Below are 26,986 nucleotides of genomic sequence, written 5' to 3' on the forward strand. Positions count from 1 at the left end.
TGCATAGCAGAGTGCGACGAACCAACAGACAACCCTGGCAGAATAACATCACTAAAAAGCTTCGGCAAGCATCCAGCATTGCAGAACGGCGTTGGAAGAAAATGCATTCACAAGATGATTTCACTGCACTCAAACAAGCAACACTGGCATTCAAATCAGCTCTCACCTCTGCTAAACAGGTCTACTTCACAACCCTCGTATCTTCCTTATTTCTTATCCCACAACCCCAAACAGTTGTTCAACACTTTTAACTCCCTCCTCCGCCCACCACTGCCCCCTCCGAGTTCCCTAATCGTTGCCGAGGACTTTGCCACGCACTTCAAAAATAAGATAGACCAAACAAGGCAAGTCTTTGTTGCCCAAACCCCATAACTTCACTCTCCAAAATCTCTGAAGGGGAGCTTGCTCATCTTCTCTCTAAATCACACCTCACCACTTGTGCACTTGACCCCATCCCATCCCACCTCCTCCCCAACCTCACCACCACACTAATCCCATCCCTAACCCATCTCTTCAACCTTTCACTAACTTCTGGTACCTTCCCTTCTGCCTTCAAACATGCCACAATCACACCTATCCTCAAAAGCCATCCCTTGACCCAAGCGCTATGTCCAGCTATCGCCCCATATCTTTGCTCCCATTTGCTTCCAAACTCCTTGAGCAGCATGTCCATGCTGAACTTTCCTCTCACTTTGCATCTAACTCTCTCTTCGACAACCTTCAATCTGGCTTCCGTCCCCACCATTCCATTGAGACTGCCCTGACCAAAATTACTAATGACTTACTTACAGCCAAAGCTAATAAGACAATTCTCTATACTCCTCCTTCTAGACCTGTCATCTGCCTTCGACACAGTTGACCACTGCCTCCTACTACAGATCCTCTCTGCCTTTGGGGTCAAAGACCTTGCCCTATCTTGGATCTCCTCATACCTTGCCAACCGCACATTTAGCGTTTCCTACTCCCATACTATCTCCTCATCTCGCCCCCTCAATGTTGGAGCCCCCCAAGGCTCTGTCCTAGGACCCTTACTCTTCTCAATCTATACACCCGGCCTGGGACAACTCATAAAGGTACCTTCACACATAACGATATCGTTAACGATATCGTTGCTTTTTGTGACGTAGCAACGATATCGTTAATGAAATCGTTATGTGTGACAGCGACCAACGATCAGGCCCCTGCTGGGAGATCGTTGGTCGCTGAGGAAAGTCCAGAACTTTATTTCGTCGCTGGACTCCCTGCAGACATCGCTGGATCGGCGTGTGTGACACCGATCCAGCAATGTCTTCACTGGTAACCAGGGTAAACATCGGGTTACTAAGCGCAGGGCCGCGCTTAGTAACCCGATGTTTACCCTGGTTACCAGCGTAAAAGTAAAAAAAAAAATAAAACACTACATACTTACCTACTGCTGTCTGTCCCCGGCGCTCTGCTTCTCTGCACTCCTCCTGTACTGGCTGTGAGCGTCGGTCATCCGGAAAGCAGAGCGGTGACGTCACCACTCTGCTTTCCGGCCGCTGTGCTCAGTCAGTGCAGGAGGAATGCCAGATATCGTGTTTTTGATCAGATACAAGTGATATAATGGCCAGATATCGTGTTATTCCTCAGATAATAGTGATATAATGGCCAGATATCATGTTATTCCTGAGATACAAGTGATATAATGGCCAGATATCGTGTTATTCCTCAGATACAAGTGATATAATGGCCAGATATCGTGTTATTCCTCAGATACAAGTGATATAATGGCCAGATATCGTGTTATTCCTCAGATAGTAGTGATATAATGGCCAGATATCATGTTTTCCTCCTGTACACACAGCACAGATTATTCTGCAGTCACATACAGAACAGTTCAGTTGTTTCATATTAATAATATGCCGTTGACTATACAATTACATTTCACAATAGTGATCTCCAGTCATGACATTTTCCAGTATTACCCCCATCATCCGCCCAGTATGGACACTACTCACCCCACACGATGTACAGCGGCTCCTCCAGGCTGCGGTGATCCACATAACAGGAGTATCTGTCGCCATCTTTGGGGGTCACTTCCGTGCTGACCCTGATCTGGTAGGTGCCGTCAGGATTGGGGAGGACGTGTGTGGTCTCATATGAGTGAACCTCGTCCTCCTTGTTCTTCATCCACTTCACATCCACAGCTCGGGGGTGAAATCCGTACACCTGGCAGTGAAGCTTCACGGTGTCACCTTTCTCCTGACCGGACACCTTCACCTGGGGCCGAACTGAGAGGGAAGAAGGTATAAATGGGGTCTGTGCAGCACGGATCTGATCTGTCTCCTGTCTGGGGGTCTCTACTCTCATACATTTCTGATAGTGACCATGTCACCACACTGCAGCACTGACCGCTTATAACCACACGGCTCACAGTCCACTGTACAATTATGAGTGGTACATTCACTACATCTACCAGGTCTATGATTGGCCGAAACGTCAATGTAAGCTGATTATCACAGACTGTCCTTGACTGATAATTAATCCACAATTCTTGCACAGAATCCTATTGAGTGCGGAGCTTTACTGCTACTCGTATTACAATTAGAGCCGCACCTGACCAGCCGCTAATAGACCGCCGTATACAGGGTGCGTATACAGCACGTAGGGGAAACACAGACGCCTGAAAATGACACCCAGACATACTACATCCGGGGTCACACTACTGTAGAATACGGCCGAGTGCTATGCGAGAAAACATCGCATAGCACTAGTACCAGTGTTAATATATGGAGCAGCTCACATCAGCGGTTTTTATTCTCAGGCATATACTACAGCGTGTAAAATCGCAGCAGGATGTGACTGTCACCGAGACTCGCTGATGCAAGCCTATGGATGCGAGAAAAAAAATAAATAAATCACAGTCCTTAGACCATGCGAGTATTTAAGCACCGGTGTCCTTTGAAAAGCCGGGAATTCAGCAGCCGCATACAGTACAATGACAACGTGACATGTTAGAATAGAATAGATATATACACATCAAATAGATAGATATATATATAGATGTCAGCGACACATACATATATACATATATACAGGTATATATATTACACAGAAGAAAAACCGGCCATTTATCTGTCGTATACTGTAAAATCACTGCAGGAGCCGACAGGATAGAAGTGATGGATTACATACAGTAAATACACATAGAATAGATATATAGATGTCAGTGATTATATATACACATACATACATACATACACACACACACATATATACATGCACATGCAGACATACAAGTGCTTCTCACACAATTAGAATATCATCAAAAAGTTAATTTATTTCAGTTCTTCAACACAAAAAGTGAGTCTCATGGTATATAGAGTCATTACACACAGAGTGATCTATTTCAAGTGTTTATTTCTATTAATGTTGATGATTATGGCTTACAGCCAATGAAAACCCAAAAGTTATTATCTCAGTAAATTAGAATAATTAACAAAAAACACATACAAAGCCTTCCTTAGGGTTTATAAAGGTCCCTTAGTCTGTTTCAGTAGCTTCACAATCATGGGGAAGACTGCTGAAGTGACATGTATGTGCTTGTAGCTATATAGAACTGTGTCTGGGCCCCCCTCCTGTTATGGCGACAAAGATATATATATATCTTTGTCGCCATAACAGGAGGGGGGCCCAGACACAGTTCTTGCACAGGGGCCCCAAGCTGTCAGTGTCCGCCCCTGCCCAGGGATCAATTGTACTCGCATCTTACAGGACTGAGTACAATTGAGGCTCTGACTGCCGGGTCAGAGCGACGTGAGCAGCGTGATCAGATCATGTGATCAAGCTGCTGACATCGCTCACTCGTGCTGCAGAGGAGAACACTGGTGATAAGTGCTCCAGTGGAGCAGAAGACACCGAAGATTAAGTGCACGGGGGAGGGGGGACAATTGGAGTGGGCATGGGGTTATTTATTGTGTGTGGGGAGACTTGGAGTGGGGATGGGGGGATTTATTATGTGTGGGGAGAATTTGAGTGGGGATGGAGGGATTTATTGTGAGGAGAATTGGAGTGGGGATGGGGGCATTTAATGTGTGGGGTGAGATTTGAGGACAAAATGAAGAGCAAAGGGGGATATGGGGGCATATATGAGGAAACAGTACTGGGGAATGGGGGGGCATGTATGATGTACCGTGCTGCTATTGTTGATATATATTTGGGAAGGTGCTGAGGCTCAGAGCACATCTGAAGCACAGGTTGCTATTATTCTTTTAGCATATATGATAAAACAGTACAGGGGAATGGGGGCATGTGCGAGGAAACAGTATGGGGAAATAGGGGCATGTGTGAGGAAACAGTACTGGGGAATGGGGGGCATGTATGAGGAAACAGTATGGAGGAATGAGGGCATGTGTGAGGAAACAGTATGGGGGAATGGGGGGCATGTATGAGGAAACAGTATGGGGGGGATGCGTGCAGCCAGTATGGGGAGCAAACGGGGGAATGTATGTGGGCACCGTATGAATAGCGATGTGAAAAATGTATGTGGACAGAGTACGGGGAGTGAGTATGATGGGATGTGTGCAGACACAGTATGGCGAGTCAGGTGAGCAGGCAGTATAGAAGGTGAGGGTGTAAATATATGAGGATACAGTAGGGTGAACAGGGGGGGATGTGATAGGAGACAGTATGAGGAGAGAGGGGAATAAGGTGAGGAGACAGTATGGGGGGGGGGGAGAAAGGTGAGTGGGCACAAAATAGAAACTGAGTAGTGGGGGGTGGCATGGAGGGACAGTGTAAGGGTACAGCCAGAAGGGGACAGTATACCAAGGAGGGGGAGTGTGATGAGAGAGTACAGTATAAATACTAGGCCCTATAGGGGGGACACAGTGTGAGAGGACAGTGTGAAGAGGGGGCCGGTATGGAAAGGAGAAGTCAGTGTAAAGAGAATGTACCATAAGAAGGACAGTGTAGGGGGTCATATTTTGTGCAGACAAATAATATAGTGATTTTTATTCAGGAGCATTATAATGACACTTGTATCTTTAAGCGCATCATGTGGAGATTTTCTGCAAAAGAGCGTAGAAGATGGAGGTCTGCAGAGACGAGCTGTGGATGAGAAAACTCATCATGGGGTCTGGACAAGATGAAGAAGAAAAGAAGGAGAACGGCTGCAGAGACGACGTCATCTATAAGGTACCTGGATGTAAATGTTATGTGTGATACTAACTAACTCTCATGTTTTTATTTATGTTAGGAGCATTAAAGGGGATGTCCAGGTTTGTAATGAGTCTGCAGTCATTCTATGTGACTGCAGACTTCTGAATTCTCAGTGCGCCCTGCACGCTGTCAGCATTCTCTCGTGCTGGCGATTTAGATACATGCAGTCATGTGCTGACTAAACATGTGTGGCCTCACTCAATGAAAATGAACTGACTGAGGCCGGGAACATCTAGTCGGAATGTGGTCAGAAGTATACAAATCACATACTTGTGCTGACATGACTGTTCATCAGCAAGAGAGAATCCTTAGACTATGTGCACACGTTGCAAATTTTGCTGTGGATCCGCAGCAGATTGGCCGCTGCGGATTCGCAGCAGTTTTCCATGCGTTATACAGTACCATGTAAACGTATGGAAAACGAAATCCGCTGTGCCCATGGTGCAGAAAATGCTGTGCGGAAACAATGCGCTGTATTTTCCGCAGCATGTCAATTCTTGGTGCGGATTCTGCAGCGGTTTACACCTGCTCCTCAATAGGAATCTGCAGGTATAAAACTGCAGGTGGAATCCGTACAAAAAACGCACATAATCCGCAGAGCGTTTTACCTGCAGATTTTGCAAAAATGGTGCGGAAAAATCTGCACACGAATCCGCAACGTGAGCACATAGCCTAAAAGTGTGCAGTGCATTAGTTGCGAGAATTCAGAAGCCTGCGATGAGGCAGGGACTGAGGGGTGTGCACAGAGAGAGAATGTAGACCAAGACACTGCCCGTCCCAGTCTGCGCTGTAGCCTGGAGCCCTCATTATCATAGGAATATGGCAGTTAATAAATTGTTTTTTTTTAAAGCTTTATAGTGTAGTTTTAGGTCAGAGAGGGATGGTTTTTTTACTCAAATAGATTTTTATTAAAGAATAACATATCAGGATACAATTTTTCCAGAAGACATTTAATTTCACGTGACACCCCAGAAAACCAATAACAAAACTTATCCCTCCCCCCATCTCCCCCATAGACAGCTCGTATTATCATTCCAATATTCCCCAACCCTAAGAAATAGAGGTTATTACAATGTTTCCTCTCATAAAGCAGTGTAAGAGGGTATATAACTCAGTTTCTCTAGGTCTTTCCCAATGGTTTCAACGACCCTATCCATACTCCAGACCCCCGAAAGAGAAATGGACACTAGAGCTTAAAATTTAACAATTTTATTAAAGAACCATATTAAAAAGTACAAATAATACGAATAGAAACCAAGTAAGAAGATGCAATGAAAAAAATGAAAAGGCGACACTAGTGCCACACACGGACGTGATGTTACATTAAAGAGCAAAAACAGTCAATAGTACTGATACCACGAGTATAAGTATGCACATAAGTAACATACATCAGTCAATAGGGTAATGCATAATGCGTTGTGCAAACAATGGGAACCATACTGATGTATTATAAATGAATAGCCGAACAAGTGGTAACCAATAGCAATAAATATATAATAAATGCTCACAGGTAAGGTGCTAATGCAGGGAGATACAAGGTATGCAGGAGAATATCATGTAAAGTGATCATAAAGGAGCCCCGACGCGCGTTTCGCAGAAGCTGCTGCTTCCTCGGGGGGCGCTCCAGCATCTGCGAAACGCGCGTCGGGGCTCTTCTCTCCACACACGGCTGCAGGTTGGTACTCCCTGTACGTACCCTCTCATCAGTGGTATGCAGGCATATTTTAGGTTCCACTTATTTAACGATATGGGATTTTCCCTTTATGATTGATCTATGCCTAAGATCTTGGTAAGCATGAGCCATATAGTATACCCTGCTACATCAAGCTTGCACTAGGCACTTTATTGGTATCTCTCAGTATACATATTATTGCACCAGGCACTTTACATGATATTCTCCTGCATACCTTGTATCTCCCTGCATTAGCACATTTCCTGTGAGCATTTATTATATATTTATTGCTATTGGTTACCACTTGTTCGGCCATTCATTTATAATACATCAGTATGGTTCCCATTGTTTGCACAACGCATTATGCATTACCCTATTGACTGATGTATGTTACTTATGTGCATACTTATACTCATGGTATCAGTACTATTGACTGTTTTTGCTCTTTAATGTAACATCACGTCCGTGTGTGGCACTAGTGTCGCCTTTTCATTGCATCTTCTTACTTGGTTTCTATTCGTATTATTTGTACTTTTTAATATGGTTCTTTAATAAAATTGTTAATTTTAAGCTCTAGTGTCCATTTCTCTTTCGGGTGTCTATTATATGTATTATGGCGGAGCATTTACCTCCAGTGCCCTTTTTGTAGGTTTATTTATCTATCCATACTCCAGCCATGGCGTCCACAACTTTTCATATAGGGCAGATTTCCCCCTTTTCCTGTAAAGTGCCTTCTCCAATTTAATGACATGATTCGCTTGCGTAATAAACTTTCCTCTGGTCGGCGGTTCCTCCTTTATCCAACATCTTGCGATCACCTTCCAGGCCATGTAAAGTAGTCTGGCAATTGCCTCCTTCAAGACATTATCCACCATTACCTCCTCCACACACCCCAGAAGGCATACTACCCGTTCCCTTGGAATCACACATCTATATGCCCCGTCCATACGACTCAGAACCACTATCCAAAAAGAGGCCAATCTTGGACATGTCCACATCATATGATATCTCAGTGCACCATCATTCCTGCATCGGGGACATTCTGAAGGTCTTAGACTCGCCATGAACAAGACATCTGGAGACTTTTAGACTTTGTGTATTATATAAAGTTGAGACAGTCTACTCGGCTCACTCAGCGACAATCTCTGTATCCATTCCAAAACGAATTCCCACGTATCATCCTCCAAGGGGCCCAACTCCCTCCCCCACTTAGCCCTGGCTTTAATTGGAAATTTAAGTAGAAAGGCATGCATTAGGTCCCATATAGGGAGGATATTACCCATCCCCTCTTGTAGTTCCACATATATAATCCAGCACAATGTCCCCCTGAATAGTGAGACCTCCACCCTTACCCTGAGCTATGCATGCATGCTTCATCTGCGCATATTGGAAACTTCCTGTAGCGCGGAGCCCAAATTCCAACTGTAACTGGGGAAAAGTGTTCAGCACCTGCTGATCCAACAACAGATAGACATACAGTATCCCTTTGGCCTGCCATTCTTTCAAACCCCCTAATGCCATAAATTCTGGGAGATTCTTATTATTTCATATCGGTGAAAACAGAGTCAAGCAAGTGACCCCACAAATTTGTTTAATCTTCCCCCACAATCTATGTATCAGAAACAGTGTAGGGTATGTTTTCCCAAGTATCCCCAGGGATCCATCCTCTAGACATTTAACCACTGGACATCGATTCATCAATTTTCCCAATGCATGTTGTATCGAGTTGGAAATTGCCTCATGTGCCCAGCCCCTTAAATCAGAGAGGGATGGTTAGGGATGAGCAAGCAAGGTGCAGGGACAGGAAGTGATGGCTACTTGTGGACATGTGCGGCACTTGCGATTTTGCACTTGCAGTGAGACAAAAAAAAATAGGTATTAAGCTTACCGTTAATTATGTTTCCAGGAGTCCATACTGACAGCACCCTGGAGGACGTCCTCCTCCCCCTTTGCTGGGACAGGAAACACACGAGAGTTCAAAAGGGCATGTCCCACCCCCAATCCTCAGTGTTGTAACAAGAACCACCTCATGGACATGCAGAAAAAGACTTTTAATAGAAACAATATATACATTAATTTGTCAGAAACATATTTACTCATATGTCAAATATAATATACAATACATTTTATACCAGAACATAATACATCTTATGTCAGGCGTCTACATAGAGGATATCAGTACTACGGGGAGGGAACTACCAGTGCTGTCAGTATGGACTCCTGGAAACATAATTAATGGTAAGCTTAATACCTATTTTCCAGGACGTCCCTCCTGACAGCACCCTGGAGAGTACCAAAGCACCTCCTTAGGGTGGGATTACCACCTGGAGAACCTTTCTCCCAAATGCCGTGTTGACCAGACAGAACATCAAGTTTATAGTGTCTACAAAATGTATTAGCACTAGCCCAAGTGGCTGCTTTACAGATCTGCTCAAGAGATGCACCTGCTCTCGGCCCAAGAAGTAGCTATCCCTCGAGTAGAATGTGCGTGAAGACCCCTTGGAGAAGGAAGCCCTTCAGACTGATAAGCCTCAGAGATCACCGAAGTGATCCAACGAGCAATAGAGGCTTTAGAAGCCTTTCCCTTATTCTTCCCTCCAAACAAAATAAACAAATTCGGGTCGATACGCCACGAGTTGGTGGCTGCTAGGTAGTCTAGAACCGCCTGCCTGACGTCGAGGGAATGAAGGACTCTTTCTTTCTCATTAGCCGGATTATTAGAGAAGGATGGTAACACGATCTCCTGATTTCTGTTTATTACTGACCCCACCTTTGGAATAAAGGAGGGATCCAATCTAAGAATTAGACTATCTTCTCTAATCTGAAGGTAAGGGTCCCTAGTACATAGGGCCTGGATTTCCCCCACTCTCTTAGCCGTAGTAATTGCCACTAAGAATGCTGTTTTACGAGTGAGTACTGAAATGGGCATATTATCGGCCGAGGCGTAAACATCTTTACAGAGGAATCTGAGGACCAGATTTAGGTCCCAGGATGGCGAAATCTGTCTAATGGTAGGGCGCAACCTCTGGGTGGCTCTGATGAACCTAACTATCCACGGGTGAGATGCTAGGGGGTAGTCAAGAAAAGAGCTAAGTGCCGAGATCTGTACTTTCAGAGAGCTTGGTTTGAGACCTTTGTCAAACCCAGCCTGCAGGAAATCTAAAATTCTGGGTAAGTCGAGAGCGCCTGCCGTAACCTCAGACCTGCCACTCTCCAGACAGAAACGTTTCCAGATCTTCAAATAAATTGCCGATGTGACTGGCTTTCTGCTGGACTTTATAGTAGAGATCACCTGATCTGATCGCCCTCTTGCCTTCAGGATGTTCCTTTCAGGATCCATGCAGAGAGATGGAGATTCTCTGGACTTGGGTGGTACACCGGACCCTGATGGATTACATCTGCTCTGAGAGGAAGCTCTACTGGGTTCTCTATTGCCAGATCCAGCAAGAGAGAGAACCAGCTCCTTCTCGGCCAAAATGGTACAATTAATATGACTTGAGCCTGATCCTCTTTGATTTTCCTGAGAACGGCTGGAATCTGTGCTAGAGGCGGGAATGCATAAGAGAGAGGTTCCGTCCACTCCTGGCTCAGAGCATCTATCCCTTCTGGGAGGTCTTGAGGGTTCAGCGAGAAGAATTTTGAGACCTTTGAGTTTCTCCTGTTTGCAAATAGGTCTATACTGGGAGTTCCCCAGTGAAGACAAAGATCCTGGAAGACCTCCTGATTGAGTTCCCACTCCGTTGCAAACACCCGTCTCCTGCTCAGATAATCTGCTATGGTGTTCTGCGAGCCTTCTAAGTGGACTGCCGAGATGGATAGGACCGAATCTTCTGCCCAGCGGAATATTCTTCCCGCCAGCTCCTGAAGCGGATAGTGTCTTGAGCCTCCCTGATGCTTCAGGAAAGACACCGTTGTAACGTTGTCGGATAGTATCCTGACATGACAATTTCTGAGGGTGTGTTGGTTCCTTCTTAACGCCTCCCAGACAGCATACAACTCTTTGAAGTTGGAGGAGCTGTGAACGACGTCTGCTGGCCACCTCCCTTGTAGGATCCTGCCCTTCAGGTGGGCTCCCCAGCCCCAGGCACTGGCGTCTGTAGTTACCACTACATAGGGATTGGTAGACCATAACACCCCGACTCTTAGCTTCTCTGGTTGATTCCACCAGAGTAGAGATCTTCATACTGGATACGTCAGCCTTAAAGAACTGTCCAGAGAAGACTGACGACGGTCCCACTTGGAAAGGATTAACCTCTGCAGAGGTCTTGAATGGAACTGAGCCCATCTTACACACGGTATGCAGGCCGTCATCAGACCTAGTACCTTCATGGCCGTTCTTATTGATGCTCTGCGTTCTAATAGACGCCTGATCTGTATCTGGATCGCCTCCAACTTGTTCTCGGGTAGCCGGGATATCCTGTTTCTCGAATCCAGACATACTCCCAGGAAGATCTTTTTGCACTTCGGATTCAGGTCGGATTTCTGCCAGTTTATGATCCATCCTAATCGCTCCATCAGTGACACCGTTCGGGTCCTGTGATCTGACAGAATCTCTGGTGTACTTGCGATCAGGAGAAAATCGTCTAGGTATGGAACTATCTTGATCCCCTGGCTTCTCAGGAAAGCGACAATTTCTGACACCAGCTTTGTAAACACCCGAGGTGCCGAGGCAAGTCCAAACGGAAGACATTGGAACTGGTAGTGACAGGTCCCGGACGGAAGTGCCACCGCAAACCTCAGAAGTTTCTGAGATGATTGGTGAACAGGGACCTGATAATAGGCACTCTTGAGGTCGAGAGTGCACATCACAGCGTCCTGATCTATTAAGAGGATTGCAGAGCGAATGGACTCCATGCGAAACTTCTTGTACTTGACCCAGGCATTTAGAGGTTTCAAGTTTATTATTGTGCGCGAGTCGCCGGAGGGCTTCATTATAGAGAATAGGGAAGAGTAGTGACCCCGACCTACATCTAGAGATGGTACTGGAATTATGACCCCTGAGGAAAGCATGTCCTCTAGGTCTAACATCATGGGAGAGTTTTTCAAGACCATCGTAGGTACGATGTATCTGTCCGGAGGAGGGGAGGAAAGCTCGATGCTGTAACCCTCTGACACGGTCCGAAGAACCCATTGATTCTGGGTGACTCGGGCCCAATTCTCCGCAAAGTGGCGGAGCCTTCTGCCTATAAGGGTGGCGTCATTGTGTCTTAGGTTTTGAAGATGGGCTAAAGAAGAAACTCCTGCTTCAATTGCCCTGGTTACGGGAACCTCTACTGAATCCTCTGTTGGATCTACCTCCTCTGTAATCGGACTGTCTCCTGAAGGGAAAACCTCTCCGAAAGGACTGGCCCTTTTTTGGTTTGTCCTCTGGAAAACCTTTCTTCTTATCGGAGGCTGACTCTAGGATGGTATCTAGAGAAGGTCCGAAAACTCTCGCTCCTGAGAAAGGAATAGAACATAACTTGGTTCTTGAGGCGTTATCCCCCGACCAGGATCTTAGCCATACTGCCCTCCTAGCCGCATTGGATAGGGAACCATTCCTAGCTGAAAACCTGACAGATTCAGCGGTCATGTCAGATAGGAAGGCCGTAGCAGATTTCATGATAGGAAGGGAGCTTAATATATCAGCCCTGGGGGTCTTATTGGATAGGTGTTCCTCCAATTGACCCATCCAAAGGTACATAGACCGGGCTACCGAGGTAGCTGCTATGTTGGTTTTAATTAGGGCTGCAGAAGATTCCCAAGCCCTTTTAAGCAGTATGTCGGCCTTCCGATCCATAGGATCGCGCAGATTTCAAGAGTCCTCAAATGGAATGGCTGTCTTTTTAGCAACCTTTGCCACAGGAACATCCACTTTGGGGATCTCTTCCCAAAGTTTGACTTCTTCTGGCTCGAAAGGTAAGCGAGCTTTGAAGTCCTTAGTTAAAAACCAGCCGACGTTCTGCCTCCTTCCACTCCTCCAGTACCATGGCCTTGATATGCTCGCTTACTGGGAAGACCGTTTGTTTACGTGACATAAGTCCACCAAACATCAGATCCTGCCTGGATTGAGGCTTGGATGTCTCCTCAATCTGCATCGTGGTCCGCACCGCCTGCACAAGTTCATTTGTATCCTCAGCCTGGAAGAGGTATTTTCTCTGGTGGTCCTGACTCCCTGAAGGAAGTTCCCCTTCCTCTTCTGAGGAGAAGTTATCGGAGGCAGACATGTCCTCCGAGCTATACTCTGGCTCTTTTATGTCTCGTTCCCGTCTGGCTCTCTTACGGCTGGGAACTGGGCTGGACCTCTCCACAATACTGGACAAAGAAGCCTGAACTTCTTCTCGTATTAGGGACCTCATTTCTGATAGAAGTCGGCTGTTCGTCCCTCATAACCTTGGAAGTGCAATCTGCACACAAGGTCTTTGCATGAGTGTCCGGGAGCTTTACGTTGCATATAGGGCATCTATATGTCTTCCCAGATGATTTGCCGGACTTCTTAACTTGAGGAGGGGGGGCAGCGGGGGTTCCCTTATCCTTAAAAGACATAAGATAGAGAGAAGTAACGGGGTGCCTGACTATATGAGTGGATAGGGGGGACAGCGCACTGCGCACTCACCCCTTCTTCCGCTGGTGTGCTTTCCATGACGATTCTCAGCAGGTCCCTGCAGCGTCCACGCTGGATTAGGAGCGATTCGGCTGCTTGTGCGTCCCACGCTGGAGCGCACACACTCTCCCCGCACTTCTACCTCGTCACCGGAAGTGACGGTAGCAGATGCCGCGAAAACGGAAGTGACGCGGTTCCCCGGAACTTCCGTCAGAAGACGCTCTTCCAGACGCCGCACCGCTCTAGATGCTGCGCCACATGGAACCGCGTCTCGGCCGAGAGCCTCCCTCCGGGAGGAGCGGCCGCAACAGGAACTCGACTATCCTGTTCTTTGGAGCAGAGGGACCCCCCCCTGGTGGGTTTCTGCCCTGAGCCTCTTGACAGGGGGAAGGGTATTGGACGAGCCGCACGATCCCCCTGAGCTCCGGTAAGCCAGCACAGCTTCTCTCGTGCGTCCCTTGCAGGGACACGAAAAACACTGAGGATTGGGGGTGGGACATGCCCTTTTGAACTCTCGTGTGTTTCCTGTCCCAGCAAAGGGGGAGGAGGACGTCCTCCAGGGTGCTGTCAGGAGGGACGTCCTGGAAAACACTGCTAACAGCGTTTTTTTTTCCTTTTCTGCAAGTACCGCATTTTGCCGGATCGCGGCAAAACTGCAAGTGCCGGACATGTCCGCAAGTTCCATAGGGAATGAATGAGGCCGAACGCAGAGTTGCCGTAAGTGATCCGTTACACAGCAGATGCGGAAGAACTGCTGGATCTGCTGCAAAAGGCGACTGTCACATCAGCGATTATTGCCAAAGTCACTGCCGATAGTGTCATACTCACCAAAGGGGGATGCAGCACTAAAAGTGCCTAGGGCAGCAGAAACTCTAAATACGGCCCTGATTGACACACTTCACAAGGAGGGTAAGCCACAAAAGGTTATTGCTAAAGAAGCCGGCTGTTCACACAGTGCTGTATCCAAGCATATTAGTGGAAAGTTGAGTGGAAGGAAAAAGTGTGGTAGAAAAAGGTGCACAAGCAACCGGGATAACCGCAGCCTTGAAAAGATTAAGAAAAGGCCATTCAAAAATTTGGGGAAGATTCACAAGGAGTGGACTGCTGCTGGAGTCATTGCTTCAAGAGCCACCACACACAGACGTATCCAGAACATGGGCTACAAGTGTCGCATTCCTTGTGTCAGCCACTCATGACCAATAGACAACAGCGTCTTAAGGTACCTTCACACTAAACGATATCGCTAGCGATCCGTGACGTTGCAGCGTCCTGGCTAGCGATATCGTTCAGTGTGACAGCGACCAACGATCAGGCCCCTGCTGGGAGATCGTTGGTCGCTGCAGAAAGTCCAGAACTTTATTTCGTCGCTGGACTCCCTGCAGACATCGCTGAATCGGCGTGTGTGACGCCGATTCAGCGATGTCTTCACTGGTAACCAGGGTAAACATCGGGTTACTAAGCGCAGGGCCGCACTTAGTAACCTGATATTTACCCTGGTTACCATCGTAAAAGTAAAAAAACAAACACTACATACTTACATTCCGCTGTCTGTCCCCGGCGCTCTGCTTCCTGCACTGGCTGTGAGCGCCGGTCAGCCGGATAGCAGAGCGGTGACGTCACCGCTCTGCTTTCCGGCCGCTGTGCTCACAGTCAGTGCAGGAAAGCAGAGCGCCGGGGACAGACAGCTGAAGGTAAGTATGTAGTGTTTGTTTTTTTACTTTTACGATGGTAACCAGGGTAAACATCAGGTTACTAATTTCGGCCCTGCGCTTAGTAACCCGATGTTTACCCTGGTTACCGGCATCGTTGGTCGCTGGAGAGCTGTCTGTGTGACAGCTCTCCAGCGACCAAACAGCGACGCTGCAGCGATCGACATCGTTGTCGGTATCGCTGCAGCGTCGCTCAGTGTGAAGGTACCTTTACCTGGGCCAAGGAGAAAAAGAACCGGACTGTTGTCAGTGGTCCAAGGTGTTGTTTTCCAATAAAAGAAAATTTTGCATTTAATTTGGAAATAAAGGTCCCAGAGTCTGGAGGAAGAGTGGAGAGGCCACAATCCAAGCTGCTGGAGGTCTAGTGTGAAGTCTCCACAATCAGTGATGGTTTGGGGAGCCATGTGATCTGCTGGTGTACGTCCACTGTTTTATCAAGACCAAAGTCAGCACAGCCGTCTACCAGGAAATTGTAGAGCACTTCATGATTCCCTCTACCGACAAGCTTTTTGGAGATGGAAATGTCATTCTCCAGCAGGACTTGGCCCCTGTCCACACTGCAAAAAGTACCAATACCTGGTTTACACACAACAGTATCACTGTGCTTGATTGGCAGCAAACTCGCCTGGCCTTAACCCCATGGAGAATCTATGTGTATTGTCAAGAGGAAGATGAGAGACACCAGACCCAACAATGCAGACGAGCTGAAGGCTGCTATCAAAGCAACCTGGGCTTCCATAACACCTCAGCAGTGCCACAGGTTGATCGCCTCCATGCCACGCCCCATTGATGCAGTATTTGATGCAAAAGGAGCCCGATCAAGTATTGAGTGCATTTACTGAACATACATTTCAGTAGGCCAACATTTTGGAATTTTAAAATCATTTTTCAAGCTGGTGTTAAAAAGTATTCCAATTTACTGTGATAATGACTTTTGGGTTTTCATTGGCTGTAAGCCATAATCATCAACATTAACAGAAATAAACACTTAAAATAGATCACTCTATTTGGAATGACTCTACATAATATATGAGTTTCACTTTTTGCATTGAAGAACTGAAATAAATTAAGTTTTTGATGATATTATAATTTTGTGAGAAGCACCTGTATATATAATAGAATAAAAGCCGGCAATTCAGCAGCTGCGTACAGTAAAATGCAACAGGAGCCGCCAGGATAGAAGAGATGGATTACATACAGTAAATACATATAGAATAGGTAGATATACAGATGTCAGTGACAAATACAATTAGTACAGTGTGTGTACTGGACATGTATTTAATAATTAAAAGAATATTTTTCTTTTAAAAAAAAAATGAAGTGGGCTCCGGCTTAATTTTCTTAACCAGCAGAGGTAAAGCTAGGGGCTGATTTTTATAGCCTGAGAAGGGGGTGATACCCATGGAGCTTCCCAGGCTATTAATATCAGCTCACAGCTGTATAATTAGCCTTTACTAAGTGTACATATATATATATATATATATATATATATATATATATATATGTTAGTGACATCTTTATATCTATCTAATCTATGCAGATTTGACAGATGTCCAGAAGGCAGTCACTGACACACTCCACAAGGAGGGGAAGCCACAAAAGGTCATTGCTAAAGAAGCCGGCTGTTCACAGAGTGCTGTATCCTTAATGGAAAGTGGAGTGGAAGGAAAAAGTCTGGTAGAAAAAGGTGCACAAGCAACCGGGATAATCGCAGCCTGGAAAGGATTAAGAAAAGGCCATTCAAAACTTTTGGGGAGATTCACAATAGATACGGTATATATTCTATATATATCTAATCTCTCTATTCTATTCATTAACTGTCATTCTGTGATTTTACTGTATGCGGCTGCTAAATTGCTGGCTTTTCATCTATATCTGTCTATCTAACATATATATATAATTAGCTGTTTCCAGCCAGCTAACGCTCGGCACGCTCATTGCTATCTAATTAACGCTGCTGGTGATTAAACTAAAGTAAATAATGACAACATTCAATAGCGCTTACGCATGTGGTAAATTAACTTAAAATGAAGTTAATAACAATAATAATCACTAAAAATCTGAATAATACTAATACATTTTATTCACAGCGTAAAATCAAAAATAAACGAGCCTCGCATGGTAATGTGTGGGGACGGAGCCTCGTGTGGTAATGTGGGGGGATGGAGCTTCGTGTGGTAATGTGGGGGGATGGAGCCTCGTGTGGTAATGTGGGGGGGTGGGATTGTGTGTGGTAATGTGGTGGGGGGCGGGATTATGTGTGGTAATGGGGTGGGGGGCGGGATTGTGTGTGGTAATGTGGTGGACGGCGGGATTGTGTGCGGTAACGTGGTGGGGGGCGGGATTGTGTGCGGTAATGTGGTGGGGGGCGGGATTGTGTGCGGTAATGTGGTGGGCAGGATTATGTGTGGTAATGTGGTGGGGGGGCGGGATTGTGTGTGGTAATGTGGTGAGGGGCGGGATTGTATGTGGTGATGTGGTGTGGGGGCGGGATTATGGGTGGTAATGGGGTGGGGGGGCGGGATTGTGTGTGGTGATGTGGTGGGGGGCGGGATTGTGTGTGGTAATGTGGTGGGGGCGGGATTGTGGTGGTAATGTGGTGGGGGGCGGGATATTTCTTTTGCAAACGATGTGTAAATTGTTATGATTAGGTAATTCAGTACCACAATGGACATAGAAGTCAGAGCACATACAGTGACCTGACAATAACCCAAAAACATAGAACGAGCTCTGAGACGTGGGAACTCTACTGACCGCAATCCCTAATCCTCTCCAACCACACTAAAGGCAGCCGTGGATTGCGCCTAACGCTCCCTATGCAACTCGGCACAGCCTGAGAAACTAGCTAGCCTGAAGATAGAAAATAAGCCTACCTTGCCTCAGAGAAATACCCCAAAGGAAAAGGCAGCCCCCCACATATAATGACTGTGAGTAAGATGAACAGACAAACGCAGAGATGAAATAGATTTAGCAAAGTGAGGCCCGACTTTCTGAACAGAGCGAGGATAGGAAAGGTAACTTTGCGGTCAACACAAAACCCTACAAACAACCACGCAAAGGGGGCAAAAAGACCCTCCGTACCGACTAACGGTACGGAGGTACACCCTCTGCGTCCCAGAGCTTCCAGCAAGCAAGAAAAAAACAAATAAGCAAGCTGGACAGAAAAAACAGCAAACAAAAATAACAAAAGCGGAACTTAGCTATGCAGAGCAGCAGGCCACAGGAATGATCCAGGAGGAAGCAAGTCCAATACTAGAACATTGACTGGAAGCCAGGATCAAAGCACTAGGTGGAGTTAAATAGAGCAGCACCTAACGACTTCACCTGAGGAAGGAAACTCAGAAGCCGCAGTACCACTTTCCTCCACCAACGGAAGCTCATAGAGAGAATCAGCCGAAGTACCACTTGTGACCACAGGAGGGAGCTCTGCCACAGAATTCACAACAGTACCCCCCCCCTTGAGGAGGGGTCACCGAACCCTCACCAGAGCCCCCAGGACGACCAGGATGAGCCATATGAAAGGCACGAACAAGATCGGGAGCATGGACATCAGAGGCAAAGACCCAGGAATTATCTTCCTGAGCATAACCCTTCCACTTAACCAGATACTGGAGTTTCCGTCTTGAAACACGAGAATCCAAAATCTTCTCCACAATATACTCCAACTCCCCCTCCACCAAAACCGGAGCAGGAGGATCAACAGATGGAACCATAGGTGCCACGTATCTCCGCAACAATGACCTATGGAACACGTTATGGATGGAAAAAGAATCTGGAAGGGTCAAACGAAAAGACACAGGATTAAGAACCTCAGAAATCCTATACGGACCAATGAAACGAGGTTTAAACTTAGGAGAGGAAACCTTCATAGGAATATGACGAGAAGACAACCAAACCAAATCCCCAGCACGAAGTCGGGGACCCACACAGCGTCTGCGATTAGCGAAACGTTGAGCCTTCTCCTGGGACAAGGTCAAATTGTCCACTACATGAGTCCAAATCTGCTGCAACCTGTCCACCACAGTATCCACACCAGGACAGTCCGAAGACTCAACCTGCCCTGAAGAGAAACGAGGATGGAACCCAGAGTTGCAGAAAAACGACGAAACCAAGGTAGCCGAGCTGGCCCGATTATTAAGGGCGAACTCAGCCAAAGGCAAAAAGGACACCCAGTCATCCTGATCAGCAGAAACAAAGCATCTCAGATATGTTTCCAAGGTCTGATTGGTTCGTTCGGTCTGGCCATTGGTCTGAGGATGGAAAGCCGAGGAAAAAGACAAGTCAATGCCCATCCTAGCACAAAAAGCTCGCCAAAACCTCGAAACAAACTGGGAACCTCTGTCAGAAACGATATTCTCTGGAATGCGATGTAAACGAACCACATGCTGGAAGAACAATGGCACCAAATCAGAGGAGGAAGGTAATTTAGACAAGGGTACCAAATGGACCATCTTAGAGAAGCGATCACAAACCACCCAAATGACTGACATTTTTTGAGAGACGGGAAGATCTGAAATAAAATCCATAGAGATATGTGTCCAAGGCCTCTTCGGGACCGGCAAGGGCAAAAGCAACCCACTGGCACGAGAACAGCAGGGCTTAGCCCGAGCACAAATCCCACAGGACTGCACAAAAGAACGCACATCCCGCGACAGAGATGGCCACTAAAAGGATCTAGCCACTAACTCTCTGGTACCAAAGATTCCAGGATGACCAGCCAACACCGAAAAATGAACCTCAGAGATAACTTTATTCGTCCACCTATCAGGGACAGTTTCTCCGCTGGGCAACGATCAGGTTTATTAGCCTGAAATTTTTGCAGCACCCGCCGCAAATCAGGGGAGATGGCAGACACAATTACTCCCTCTTTGAGAATACCCGCCGCCTCAGATAAACCCGGAGAGTCGGGCACAAAACTCCTAGACAGGGCATCCGCCTTCACATTTTTAGAGCCCGGAAGGTACGAAACCACAAAGTCAAAACGGGCAAAAAACAGCGACCAACGAGCCTGTCTAGGATTCAACCGCTTGGCAGACTCGAGATAAGTCAAGTTCTTATGATCAGTCAAGACCACCACGCGATGCTTAGCTCCTTCAAGCCAATGACGCCACTCCTCGAATGCCCACTTCATGGCCAGCAACTCTCGATTGCCAACATCATAATTTCGCTCAGCAGGCGAAAACTTCCTGGAAAAGAAGGCGCATGGTTTCATCACCGAGCAATCAGAACTTCTCTGCGACAAAACAGCCCCCACTCCAATTTCAGAAGCATCAACCTCGACCTGGAATGGAAGCGAAACATCTGGTTGACACAACACAGGGGCAGAAGAAAAACGACGCTTCAACTCTTGAAAAGCTTCCACAGCAGCAGAAGACCAATTGACCACATCAGCACCCTTCTTGGTCAAATCGGTCAATGGTTTAGCAATACTAGAAAAATTGCAGATGAAGCGACGATAAAAATTAGCAAAGCCCAGGAACTTTTGCAGACTTTTCAGAGATGTCGGCTGAGTCCAATCATGGATGGCTTGGACCTTAACAGGGTCTATCTCGATAGTAGAAGGGGAAAAAATGAACCCCAAAAATGAAATCTTCTGAACACCAAAGAGACACTTTGATCCCTTCACAAACAAAGAATTAGCACGCAGGACCTGAAACACCGTTCTGACCTGCTTCACATGAGATTCCCAATCATCCGAGAAGACCAAAATATCATCCAAGTATACAATCAGGAATTTATCCAGGTACTCTCGGAAGATGTCATGCATAAAGGACTGAAACACTGATGGAGCATTGGCAAGTCCGAATGGCATTGCTAGGTACTCAAAATGGCCCTCGGGCGTATTAAATGCAGTTTTCCATTCATCGAGGCGATAATACGCACAAGATTATACGCACCACGAAGATCTATCTTGGTGAACCAACTAGCCCCCTTAATCCGAGCAAACAAATCAGATAACAGCGGCAAGGGGTACTGAAATTTAACCGTGATCTTATTTAGAAGGCGGTAATCTATACAAGGTCTCAGCGAACCATCCTTCTTGGCCACAAAAAAGAACCCTGCTCCTAATGGCGACGATGACGGGCGAATGTGCCCCTTCTCCAAGGACTCCTTCACGTAACTCCGCATAGCGGCGTGCTCAGGCACAGATAAATTAAACAGTCGACCTTTTGGGAATTTACTACCAGGAATCAAATCGATAGCACAATCTCAATCCCTATGCGGAGGTAGGGTATCGGACTTGGGCTCATCAAATACATCCCGGTAATCAGACAAGAACTCTGGGACCTCAGAAGGGGTGGATGACGAAATAGACAGAAATGGGACCTCAGCATGTACCCCCTGACAACCCCAGCTGGACACAGACATGGATTTCCAATCTAATACTGGATTATGGACTTGTAGCCATGGCAACCCCAACACGACCACATCATGCAGATTATGCAACACCAGAAAGCGAATAACCTCCTGATGTGCAGGAGCCATGCACATGGTCAGCTGGGTCCAGTACTGAGGCTTATTCTTGGCCAAAGGCGTAGCATCAATTCCTCTCAATGGAATAGGATACTGCAAGGGCTCCAAGAAAAAACCACAGCGCCTGGCAAACTCCAAGTCCATCAAATTCAGGGCAGCGCCTGAATCCACAAATGCCATGACAGAATAAGATGACAAAGAGCAGATCAAGGTAACGGACAAAAGAAATTTTGACTGTACCGTACCAATGGTGGCAAACCTAGCGAACCGCTTAGTGCGCTTAGGACAATCAGGGATAGCATGAGTGGAATCACCACAGTAGAAACACAGCCCATTCTGACGTCTGTGTTCTTGCCGTTCAACTCTGGTCAAAGTCCTATCGCACTGCATAGGCTCAGGTTTATGCTCAGATAATACCGCCAAATGGTGCACAGATTTACGCTCACGCAAGCGCCGATCGATCTGAATGGCCAAAGACATAGACTCATTCAGACCAGCAGGCATAGGAAATCCCACCATGACATCCTTAAGGGCTTCAGAGAGACCCTTTCTGAAAATAGCTGCGAGCGCACCTTCATTCCATTGAGTGCGTACGGACCACTTTCTAAATTTCTGACAATATACCTCTATCTCATCCTGACCCTGACACAGAGCCAGCAAATTTTTCTCTGCCTGATCCACTGAATTAGGTTCATCGTACAGCAATCCGAGCGCCAGGAAAAACGCATCAATATTACACAATGCAGGATCTCCTGGCGCAAGAGAAAATGCCCAGTCCTGAGGGTCGCCACGTAAAAAAGAAATTATGATCCTAACTTGTTGAACTGGGTCACCAGAGGAGCGAGGTTTCAAAGCCAGAAATAGTTTACAATTATTTTTGAAACTCAGAAATTTAGTTCTATCTCCAAAAAACAAATCAGGAATAGGAATTCTTGGTTCCAACATAGAATTCTGAACCACAAAGTCTTGAATATTTTGTACTCTTGCCGTGAGCTGATCCACACATGAAGACAGACCTTTAATGTCCATCGCTACACCTGTGTCCTGAACCACCCAAATGTCTAGGGGAAAAAAAGGCAAAACACAGTGCAGAGAAAAAAAAATGGTCTCAGAACTTCTTTTTTCCCTCTATTGAGAATCATTAGTACTTATGGCTTCCAGTACTGTTATGATTAGGTAATTCAGTACCACAATGGACATAGAAGTCAGAGCACATACAGAGACCTGACAATAACCCAAAAACATAGAACGAGCTCTGAGACGTGGGAACTCTGCTGACCGCAATCCCTAATCCTCTCCAACCACACTAAAGGCAGCCGTGGATTGCGCCTAACGCTCCCTATGCAACTCGGCACAGCCTGAGAAACTAGCTAGCCTGAAGATAGAAAATAAGCCTACCTTGCCTCAGAGAAATACCCCAAAGGAAAAGGCAGCCCCCCACATATAATGACTGTGAGTAAGATGAAAAGACAAACGCAGAGATGAAATAGATTTAGCAAAGTGAGGCCCGACTTTCTGAACAGAGCGAGGATAGGAAAGGTAACTTTGCGGTCAACACAAAACCCTACAAACAACCACGCAAAGGGGGCAAAAAGACCCTCCGTACCGACTAACAGCAAGCAAGAAAAAACCAAATAAGCAAGCTGGACAGAAAAAACAGCAAACAAAAATAACAAAAGCGGAACTTAGCTATGCAGAGCAGCAGGCCACAGGAATGATCCAGGAGGAAGCAAGTCCAATACTAGAACATTGACTGGAAGCCAGGATCAAAGCACTAGGTGGAGTTAAATAGAGCAGCACCTAACGACTTCACCACATCACCTGAGGAAGGAAACTCAGAAGCCGCAGTACCACTTTCCTCCACCAACGGAAGCTCATAGAGAGAATCAGCCGAAGTACCACTTGTGACCACAGGAGGGAGCTCTGCCACAGAATTCACAACAGTAAATGCCATGAATTTCTTTATGTAAAAGCTTGTGTTAAAATCGCATTGCAGTCAGATGTAAATCAGATGCTCGGTGTGAAAAATCGGATTGTACTCGCATTATACTCGTGCGACTCTCGGCAGGGAGACTCGGACCAATTTTTGTACATTTAGTGTGACACCGGCCTTAGTTTCTGCCTCCAGTAGGCGTACACTCCCGAAACTGATGCTCGGCAGAGCGCACGTTTGCTGTGTCAGCACCATTACAGGCTATGGCCCATCGGCACAGACAAGCTCCAACGGGGCCAACGCACAGGTGCCTGAAAGCAATGTGAGAACACCCTAAATCTGCCTGAGATCTCCGTAATGTCTCCTTAGGCCAGTTTCACACGTCAGTGGCTCCTGTACGTGTGGTGACAGTTTCCTCACGTACCGGAGACGCTGACTCACGTAGACACATAAAAATCAATGTGTCTCTGCACATGTCAGCGTGTTTTCACGGACTGTGTCAGTTTCAAAAACAGGAGACATATCAGTGTTCGTGGGACCACACGGACCCATTAAAGTCAATGGGTCTGTGTAAAACACGTACCGCACACGGATGCTGTCCGTGTGCCGTGCAGGAGACAGCGCTTACTGTAAGCGCTGTCTCCTGCACGGTCCACGTGGTACCCAGTCGGCACACGGCTGCTGCACGTGTGCCACACTGATGTGCCACGTGAGCTCACGGACACGGATAACTCCGGTACCGATTTTTCCGGTACCGGAATTATGTGGACGTGTGGGACAGGCCTCAGGCTACTTTCAAACTTCCGTCTTTTCAGATCCGTTACAATCCATCTATTTTTGAGAATGCAGGATCCTGCATTTTCCCATAGACTTGTATTAGTGACGGATTGTGACGGATAGCCATCGTTTTCATTCGTCGTGCACTGGATCCATTGTAAAATAGCGGTCCGTCGTGCAGAGAAAACGTTCATTGTAACGTTTTTTGTGCACGTCGGAAAATCTCTCTCTCTCTGGGGTGCAGGAACGAGCACGCAGATATCATACACGATGTAAGTGATCTATTTCTCTATTTATAGACAAGAGCTTTAGCTTTGGAGTGCCTTTTTGTAGGTGTGAGATTTATTAATTGTGCATGTTTACTAAGCAGATAGTTTATCTATGCAACCTAGCATTTGGCACCTTAATGAGATATGGTAGTTTAGGCAAAGGAGTGTTGCCTTGCCTTGTGCTATAAGCTCAATGTGCTCTTTGTCTAGTGAGACCTATGATTCATACAGGTGTTGTTTTTTGATATTCTGGGTAATCTGCGTTCCTCACATTGGAGGTAATTCTTTTCAATATAATTGGGAAAATACTAAAACCCTATGTGTCATATTTGTCTACACCTATGGTAGATTTTGCCTATGGTAGATTTTGCCTATGGTAGATTTTTTTAGTCATATTTGTCTATACCTATGGTAGATTTTTTACAGTGTGCGGGAAATCAGCGATTCCGCAGAATTAATGAACATGTTGCTTTTTTTTCCGCGATTTGTTTTTTTTCGCGGAAAAAAAATCGCAACATTTGCACAAGTTTTGCGGATTACATTGAAATGATTGGGAACCATATGTAAGCGTTTTTTTCACGTTTTTATCGCATTTTTATAGAAAAAAAACGCAAAAAATACGGAACGTGTGCACATAGCCTTACAACTCCCTTCTCGGTGTACCTGAATTGAGAGAGGGATGGGGATGTTTTGAGTGAGATAATATTAAGGCTAGGTTCTCATTTCGTTTTCGGGTGAGCGCTAACAGACAGCGTTGCACGGCGAAATTAACGCCGTGCAACGTGTCCGTTAACGCTCCCATTGCCAGCAATGTTAAAGCGCATTGCTAGTGCGTGCCATTTTCGGCACGCGCTAGCGATGTGCCGTTCTTTTGTGGCGCGCCTCGGACGCTGCTTGCAGCTAGCGCTAGCGGGGACATTTAACGCGACCCCTAAAAAGACATTGCGTTAGCGCAATCCACTAGCGCTTAGCGCTAAACGGATTGCCCTAACACAATGAGAACCTAGCCTAATATTGTCTACCTGGAGATAGTTTATAAACCCTCCTCTCACACATCCAGTAACCTAGCAACCACAGAATGCAGAGTAAGTGGACATGCTGGCTGGGGCATATCGTAAGGTACCGTCACACTCAGCAACTTTGCAACGAGAACGACAACAATCTGTGACGTTGCAGCATCCTGGATAGTGATCTCGTTGTGTTTGACACGCAGCAGTGATCTGGATCCCGCTGTGCCATCGCTGGTCGGAGCTAGAAGTCCAGAACTTTATTTGGTCGCTAGATTGGCGTGTATCGTAGTGTTTGACAGCAAAAGCAACGACGCCAGCAACGTTTTACATGGAGCGAGAACAATAAGCGAGTCGCCGTTACGTCACTGGATCGCTCCTGCATCGTTCTGTTTGACGTCTCTACAGCGACATAAACAGCGACGCTCCAGTGATCGGCTCCTTGTCTATATCGCTGCAGCGTCGCTATGTGTGACTGTACCTTACTGAAGTCAAGCTGCAACACCAGGCTCTCCCATCATCACTTTGGTAAGAATTATGAATAACGGTTTTGAGCTCCGTTTTTTTAATTGGAATAAGTTCATATTAGTACAACAACGTTATCTTCCAAGTTTCATTAGGATCTTTTTAGGGATTCAGTCGTTATGCGCCATATTCTTCCATACCTATGCCTACAGTGCTATCACGGTTGGAAACGGAAAAACGGCTTTGAGCTCCGTTTTTTTTATTGGAATTAGTTCATATTAGTACAACGACGTTATCTTCCAAGTTTCATTAAGATCTTTTTAGGGATTCAGTCTTTATGCGCCATAATCTGCCATACCTATGCCTAGTGTGTTATCACGGTTGGAAACGGAAAAACGGTTTTGAGCTCCGTTTTTTTTATTGGAATTAGTTCATATTAGTACAACAACGTTATCTTCCAAGTTTCATTATGATCTTTTTAGGGATTCAGTCGTTATGCGCCATTTTCTGCCATACCTATGCCTACAGTGTTATCATGGTTGGAAACGGGAAAACGGTTTTGAGCTCCGTTTTTTTTATTGGAATTAGTTCATATTAGTACAACAACGTTATCTTCCAAGTTTCATTAGGATCTTTTTAGGGATTCAGTCTTTATGCGCCATATTCTGCCATACCTATGTCTATGGTAGTTTTTTTTCTAAAGTTGAATGTTTTTAATCTATTTTTCCTTTCTACTTCACTCTATTGAAAAATAAATTAGCGGAGGTTAAACTTTAATTGCGTTTTCAACAAGGCAAACCCATACATTGCTATAGAGTAACTTTACATTTGAAATAAACACTGAATCCCTAAGTATATCTTTATCGAAAATTTTTGCCTTAGGCCAACCTCACACTAGCGAGTTTTACGGACGTAT

At 46.1% G+C, this 26,986-nt stretch overlaps 1 protein-coding gene across 1 annotated transcript in view; it reads right to left on the minus strand.

Annotated features, from left to right (window-relative positions):
• LOC138660475 (class I histocompatibility antigen, F10 alpha chain-like) overlaps nt 1–26,986 on the minus strand; it is a 116,456-nt gene that overhangs the window by 42,042 nt on the left and 47,428 nt on the right. The window contains exon 4 of the mRNA XM_069745984.1: nt 1,980–2,252. Coding sequence (XP_069602085.1) covers nt 1,980–2,252 — 273 coding nt within the window. The remainder of the gene's footprint in view (nt 1–1,979; nt 2,253–26,986) is intronic.

The sequence above is a fragment of the Ranitomeya imitator genome, chromosome 1 (genome assembly GCF_032444005.1).
Source record: "Ranitomeya imitator isolate aRanImi1 chromosome 1, aRanImi1.pri, whole genome shotgun sequence".
Taxonomy (NCBI): domain Eukaryota; kingdom Metazoa; phylum Chordata; class Amphibia; order Anura; family Dendrobatidae; genus Ranitomeya; species Ranitomeya imitator.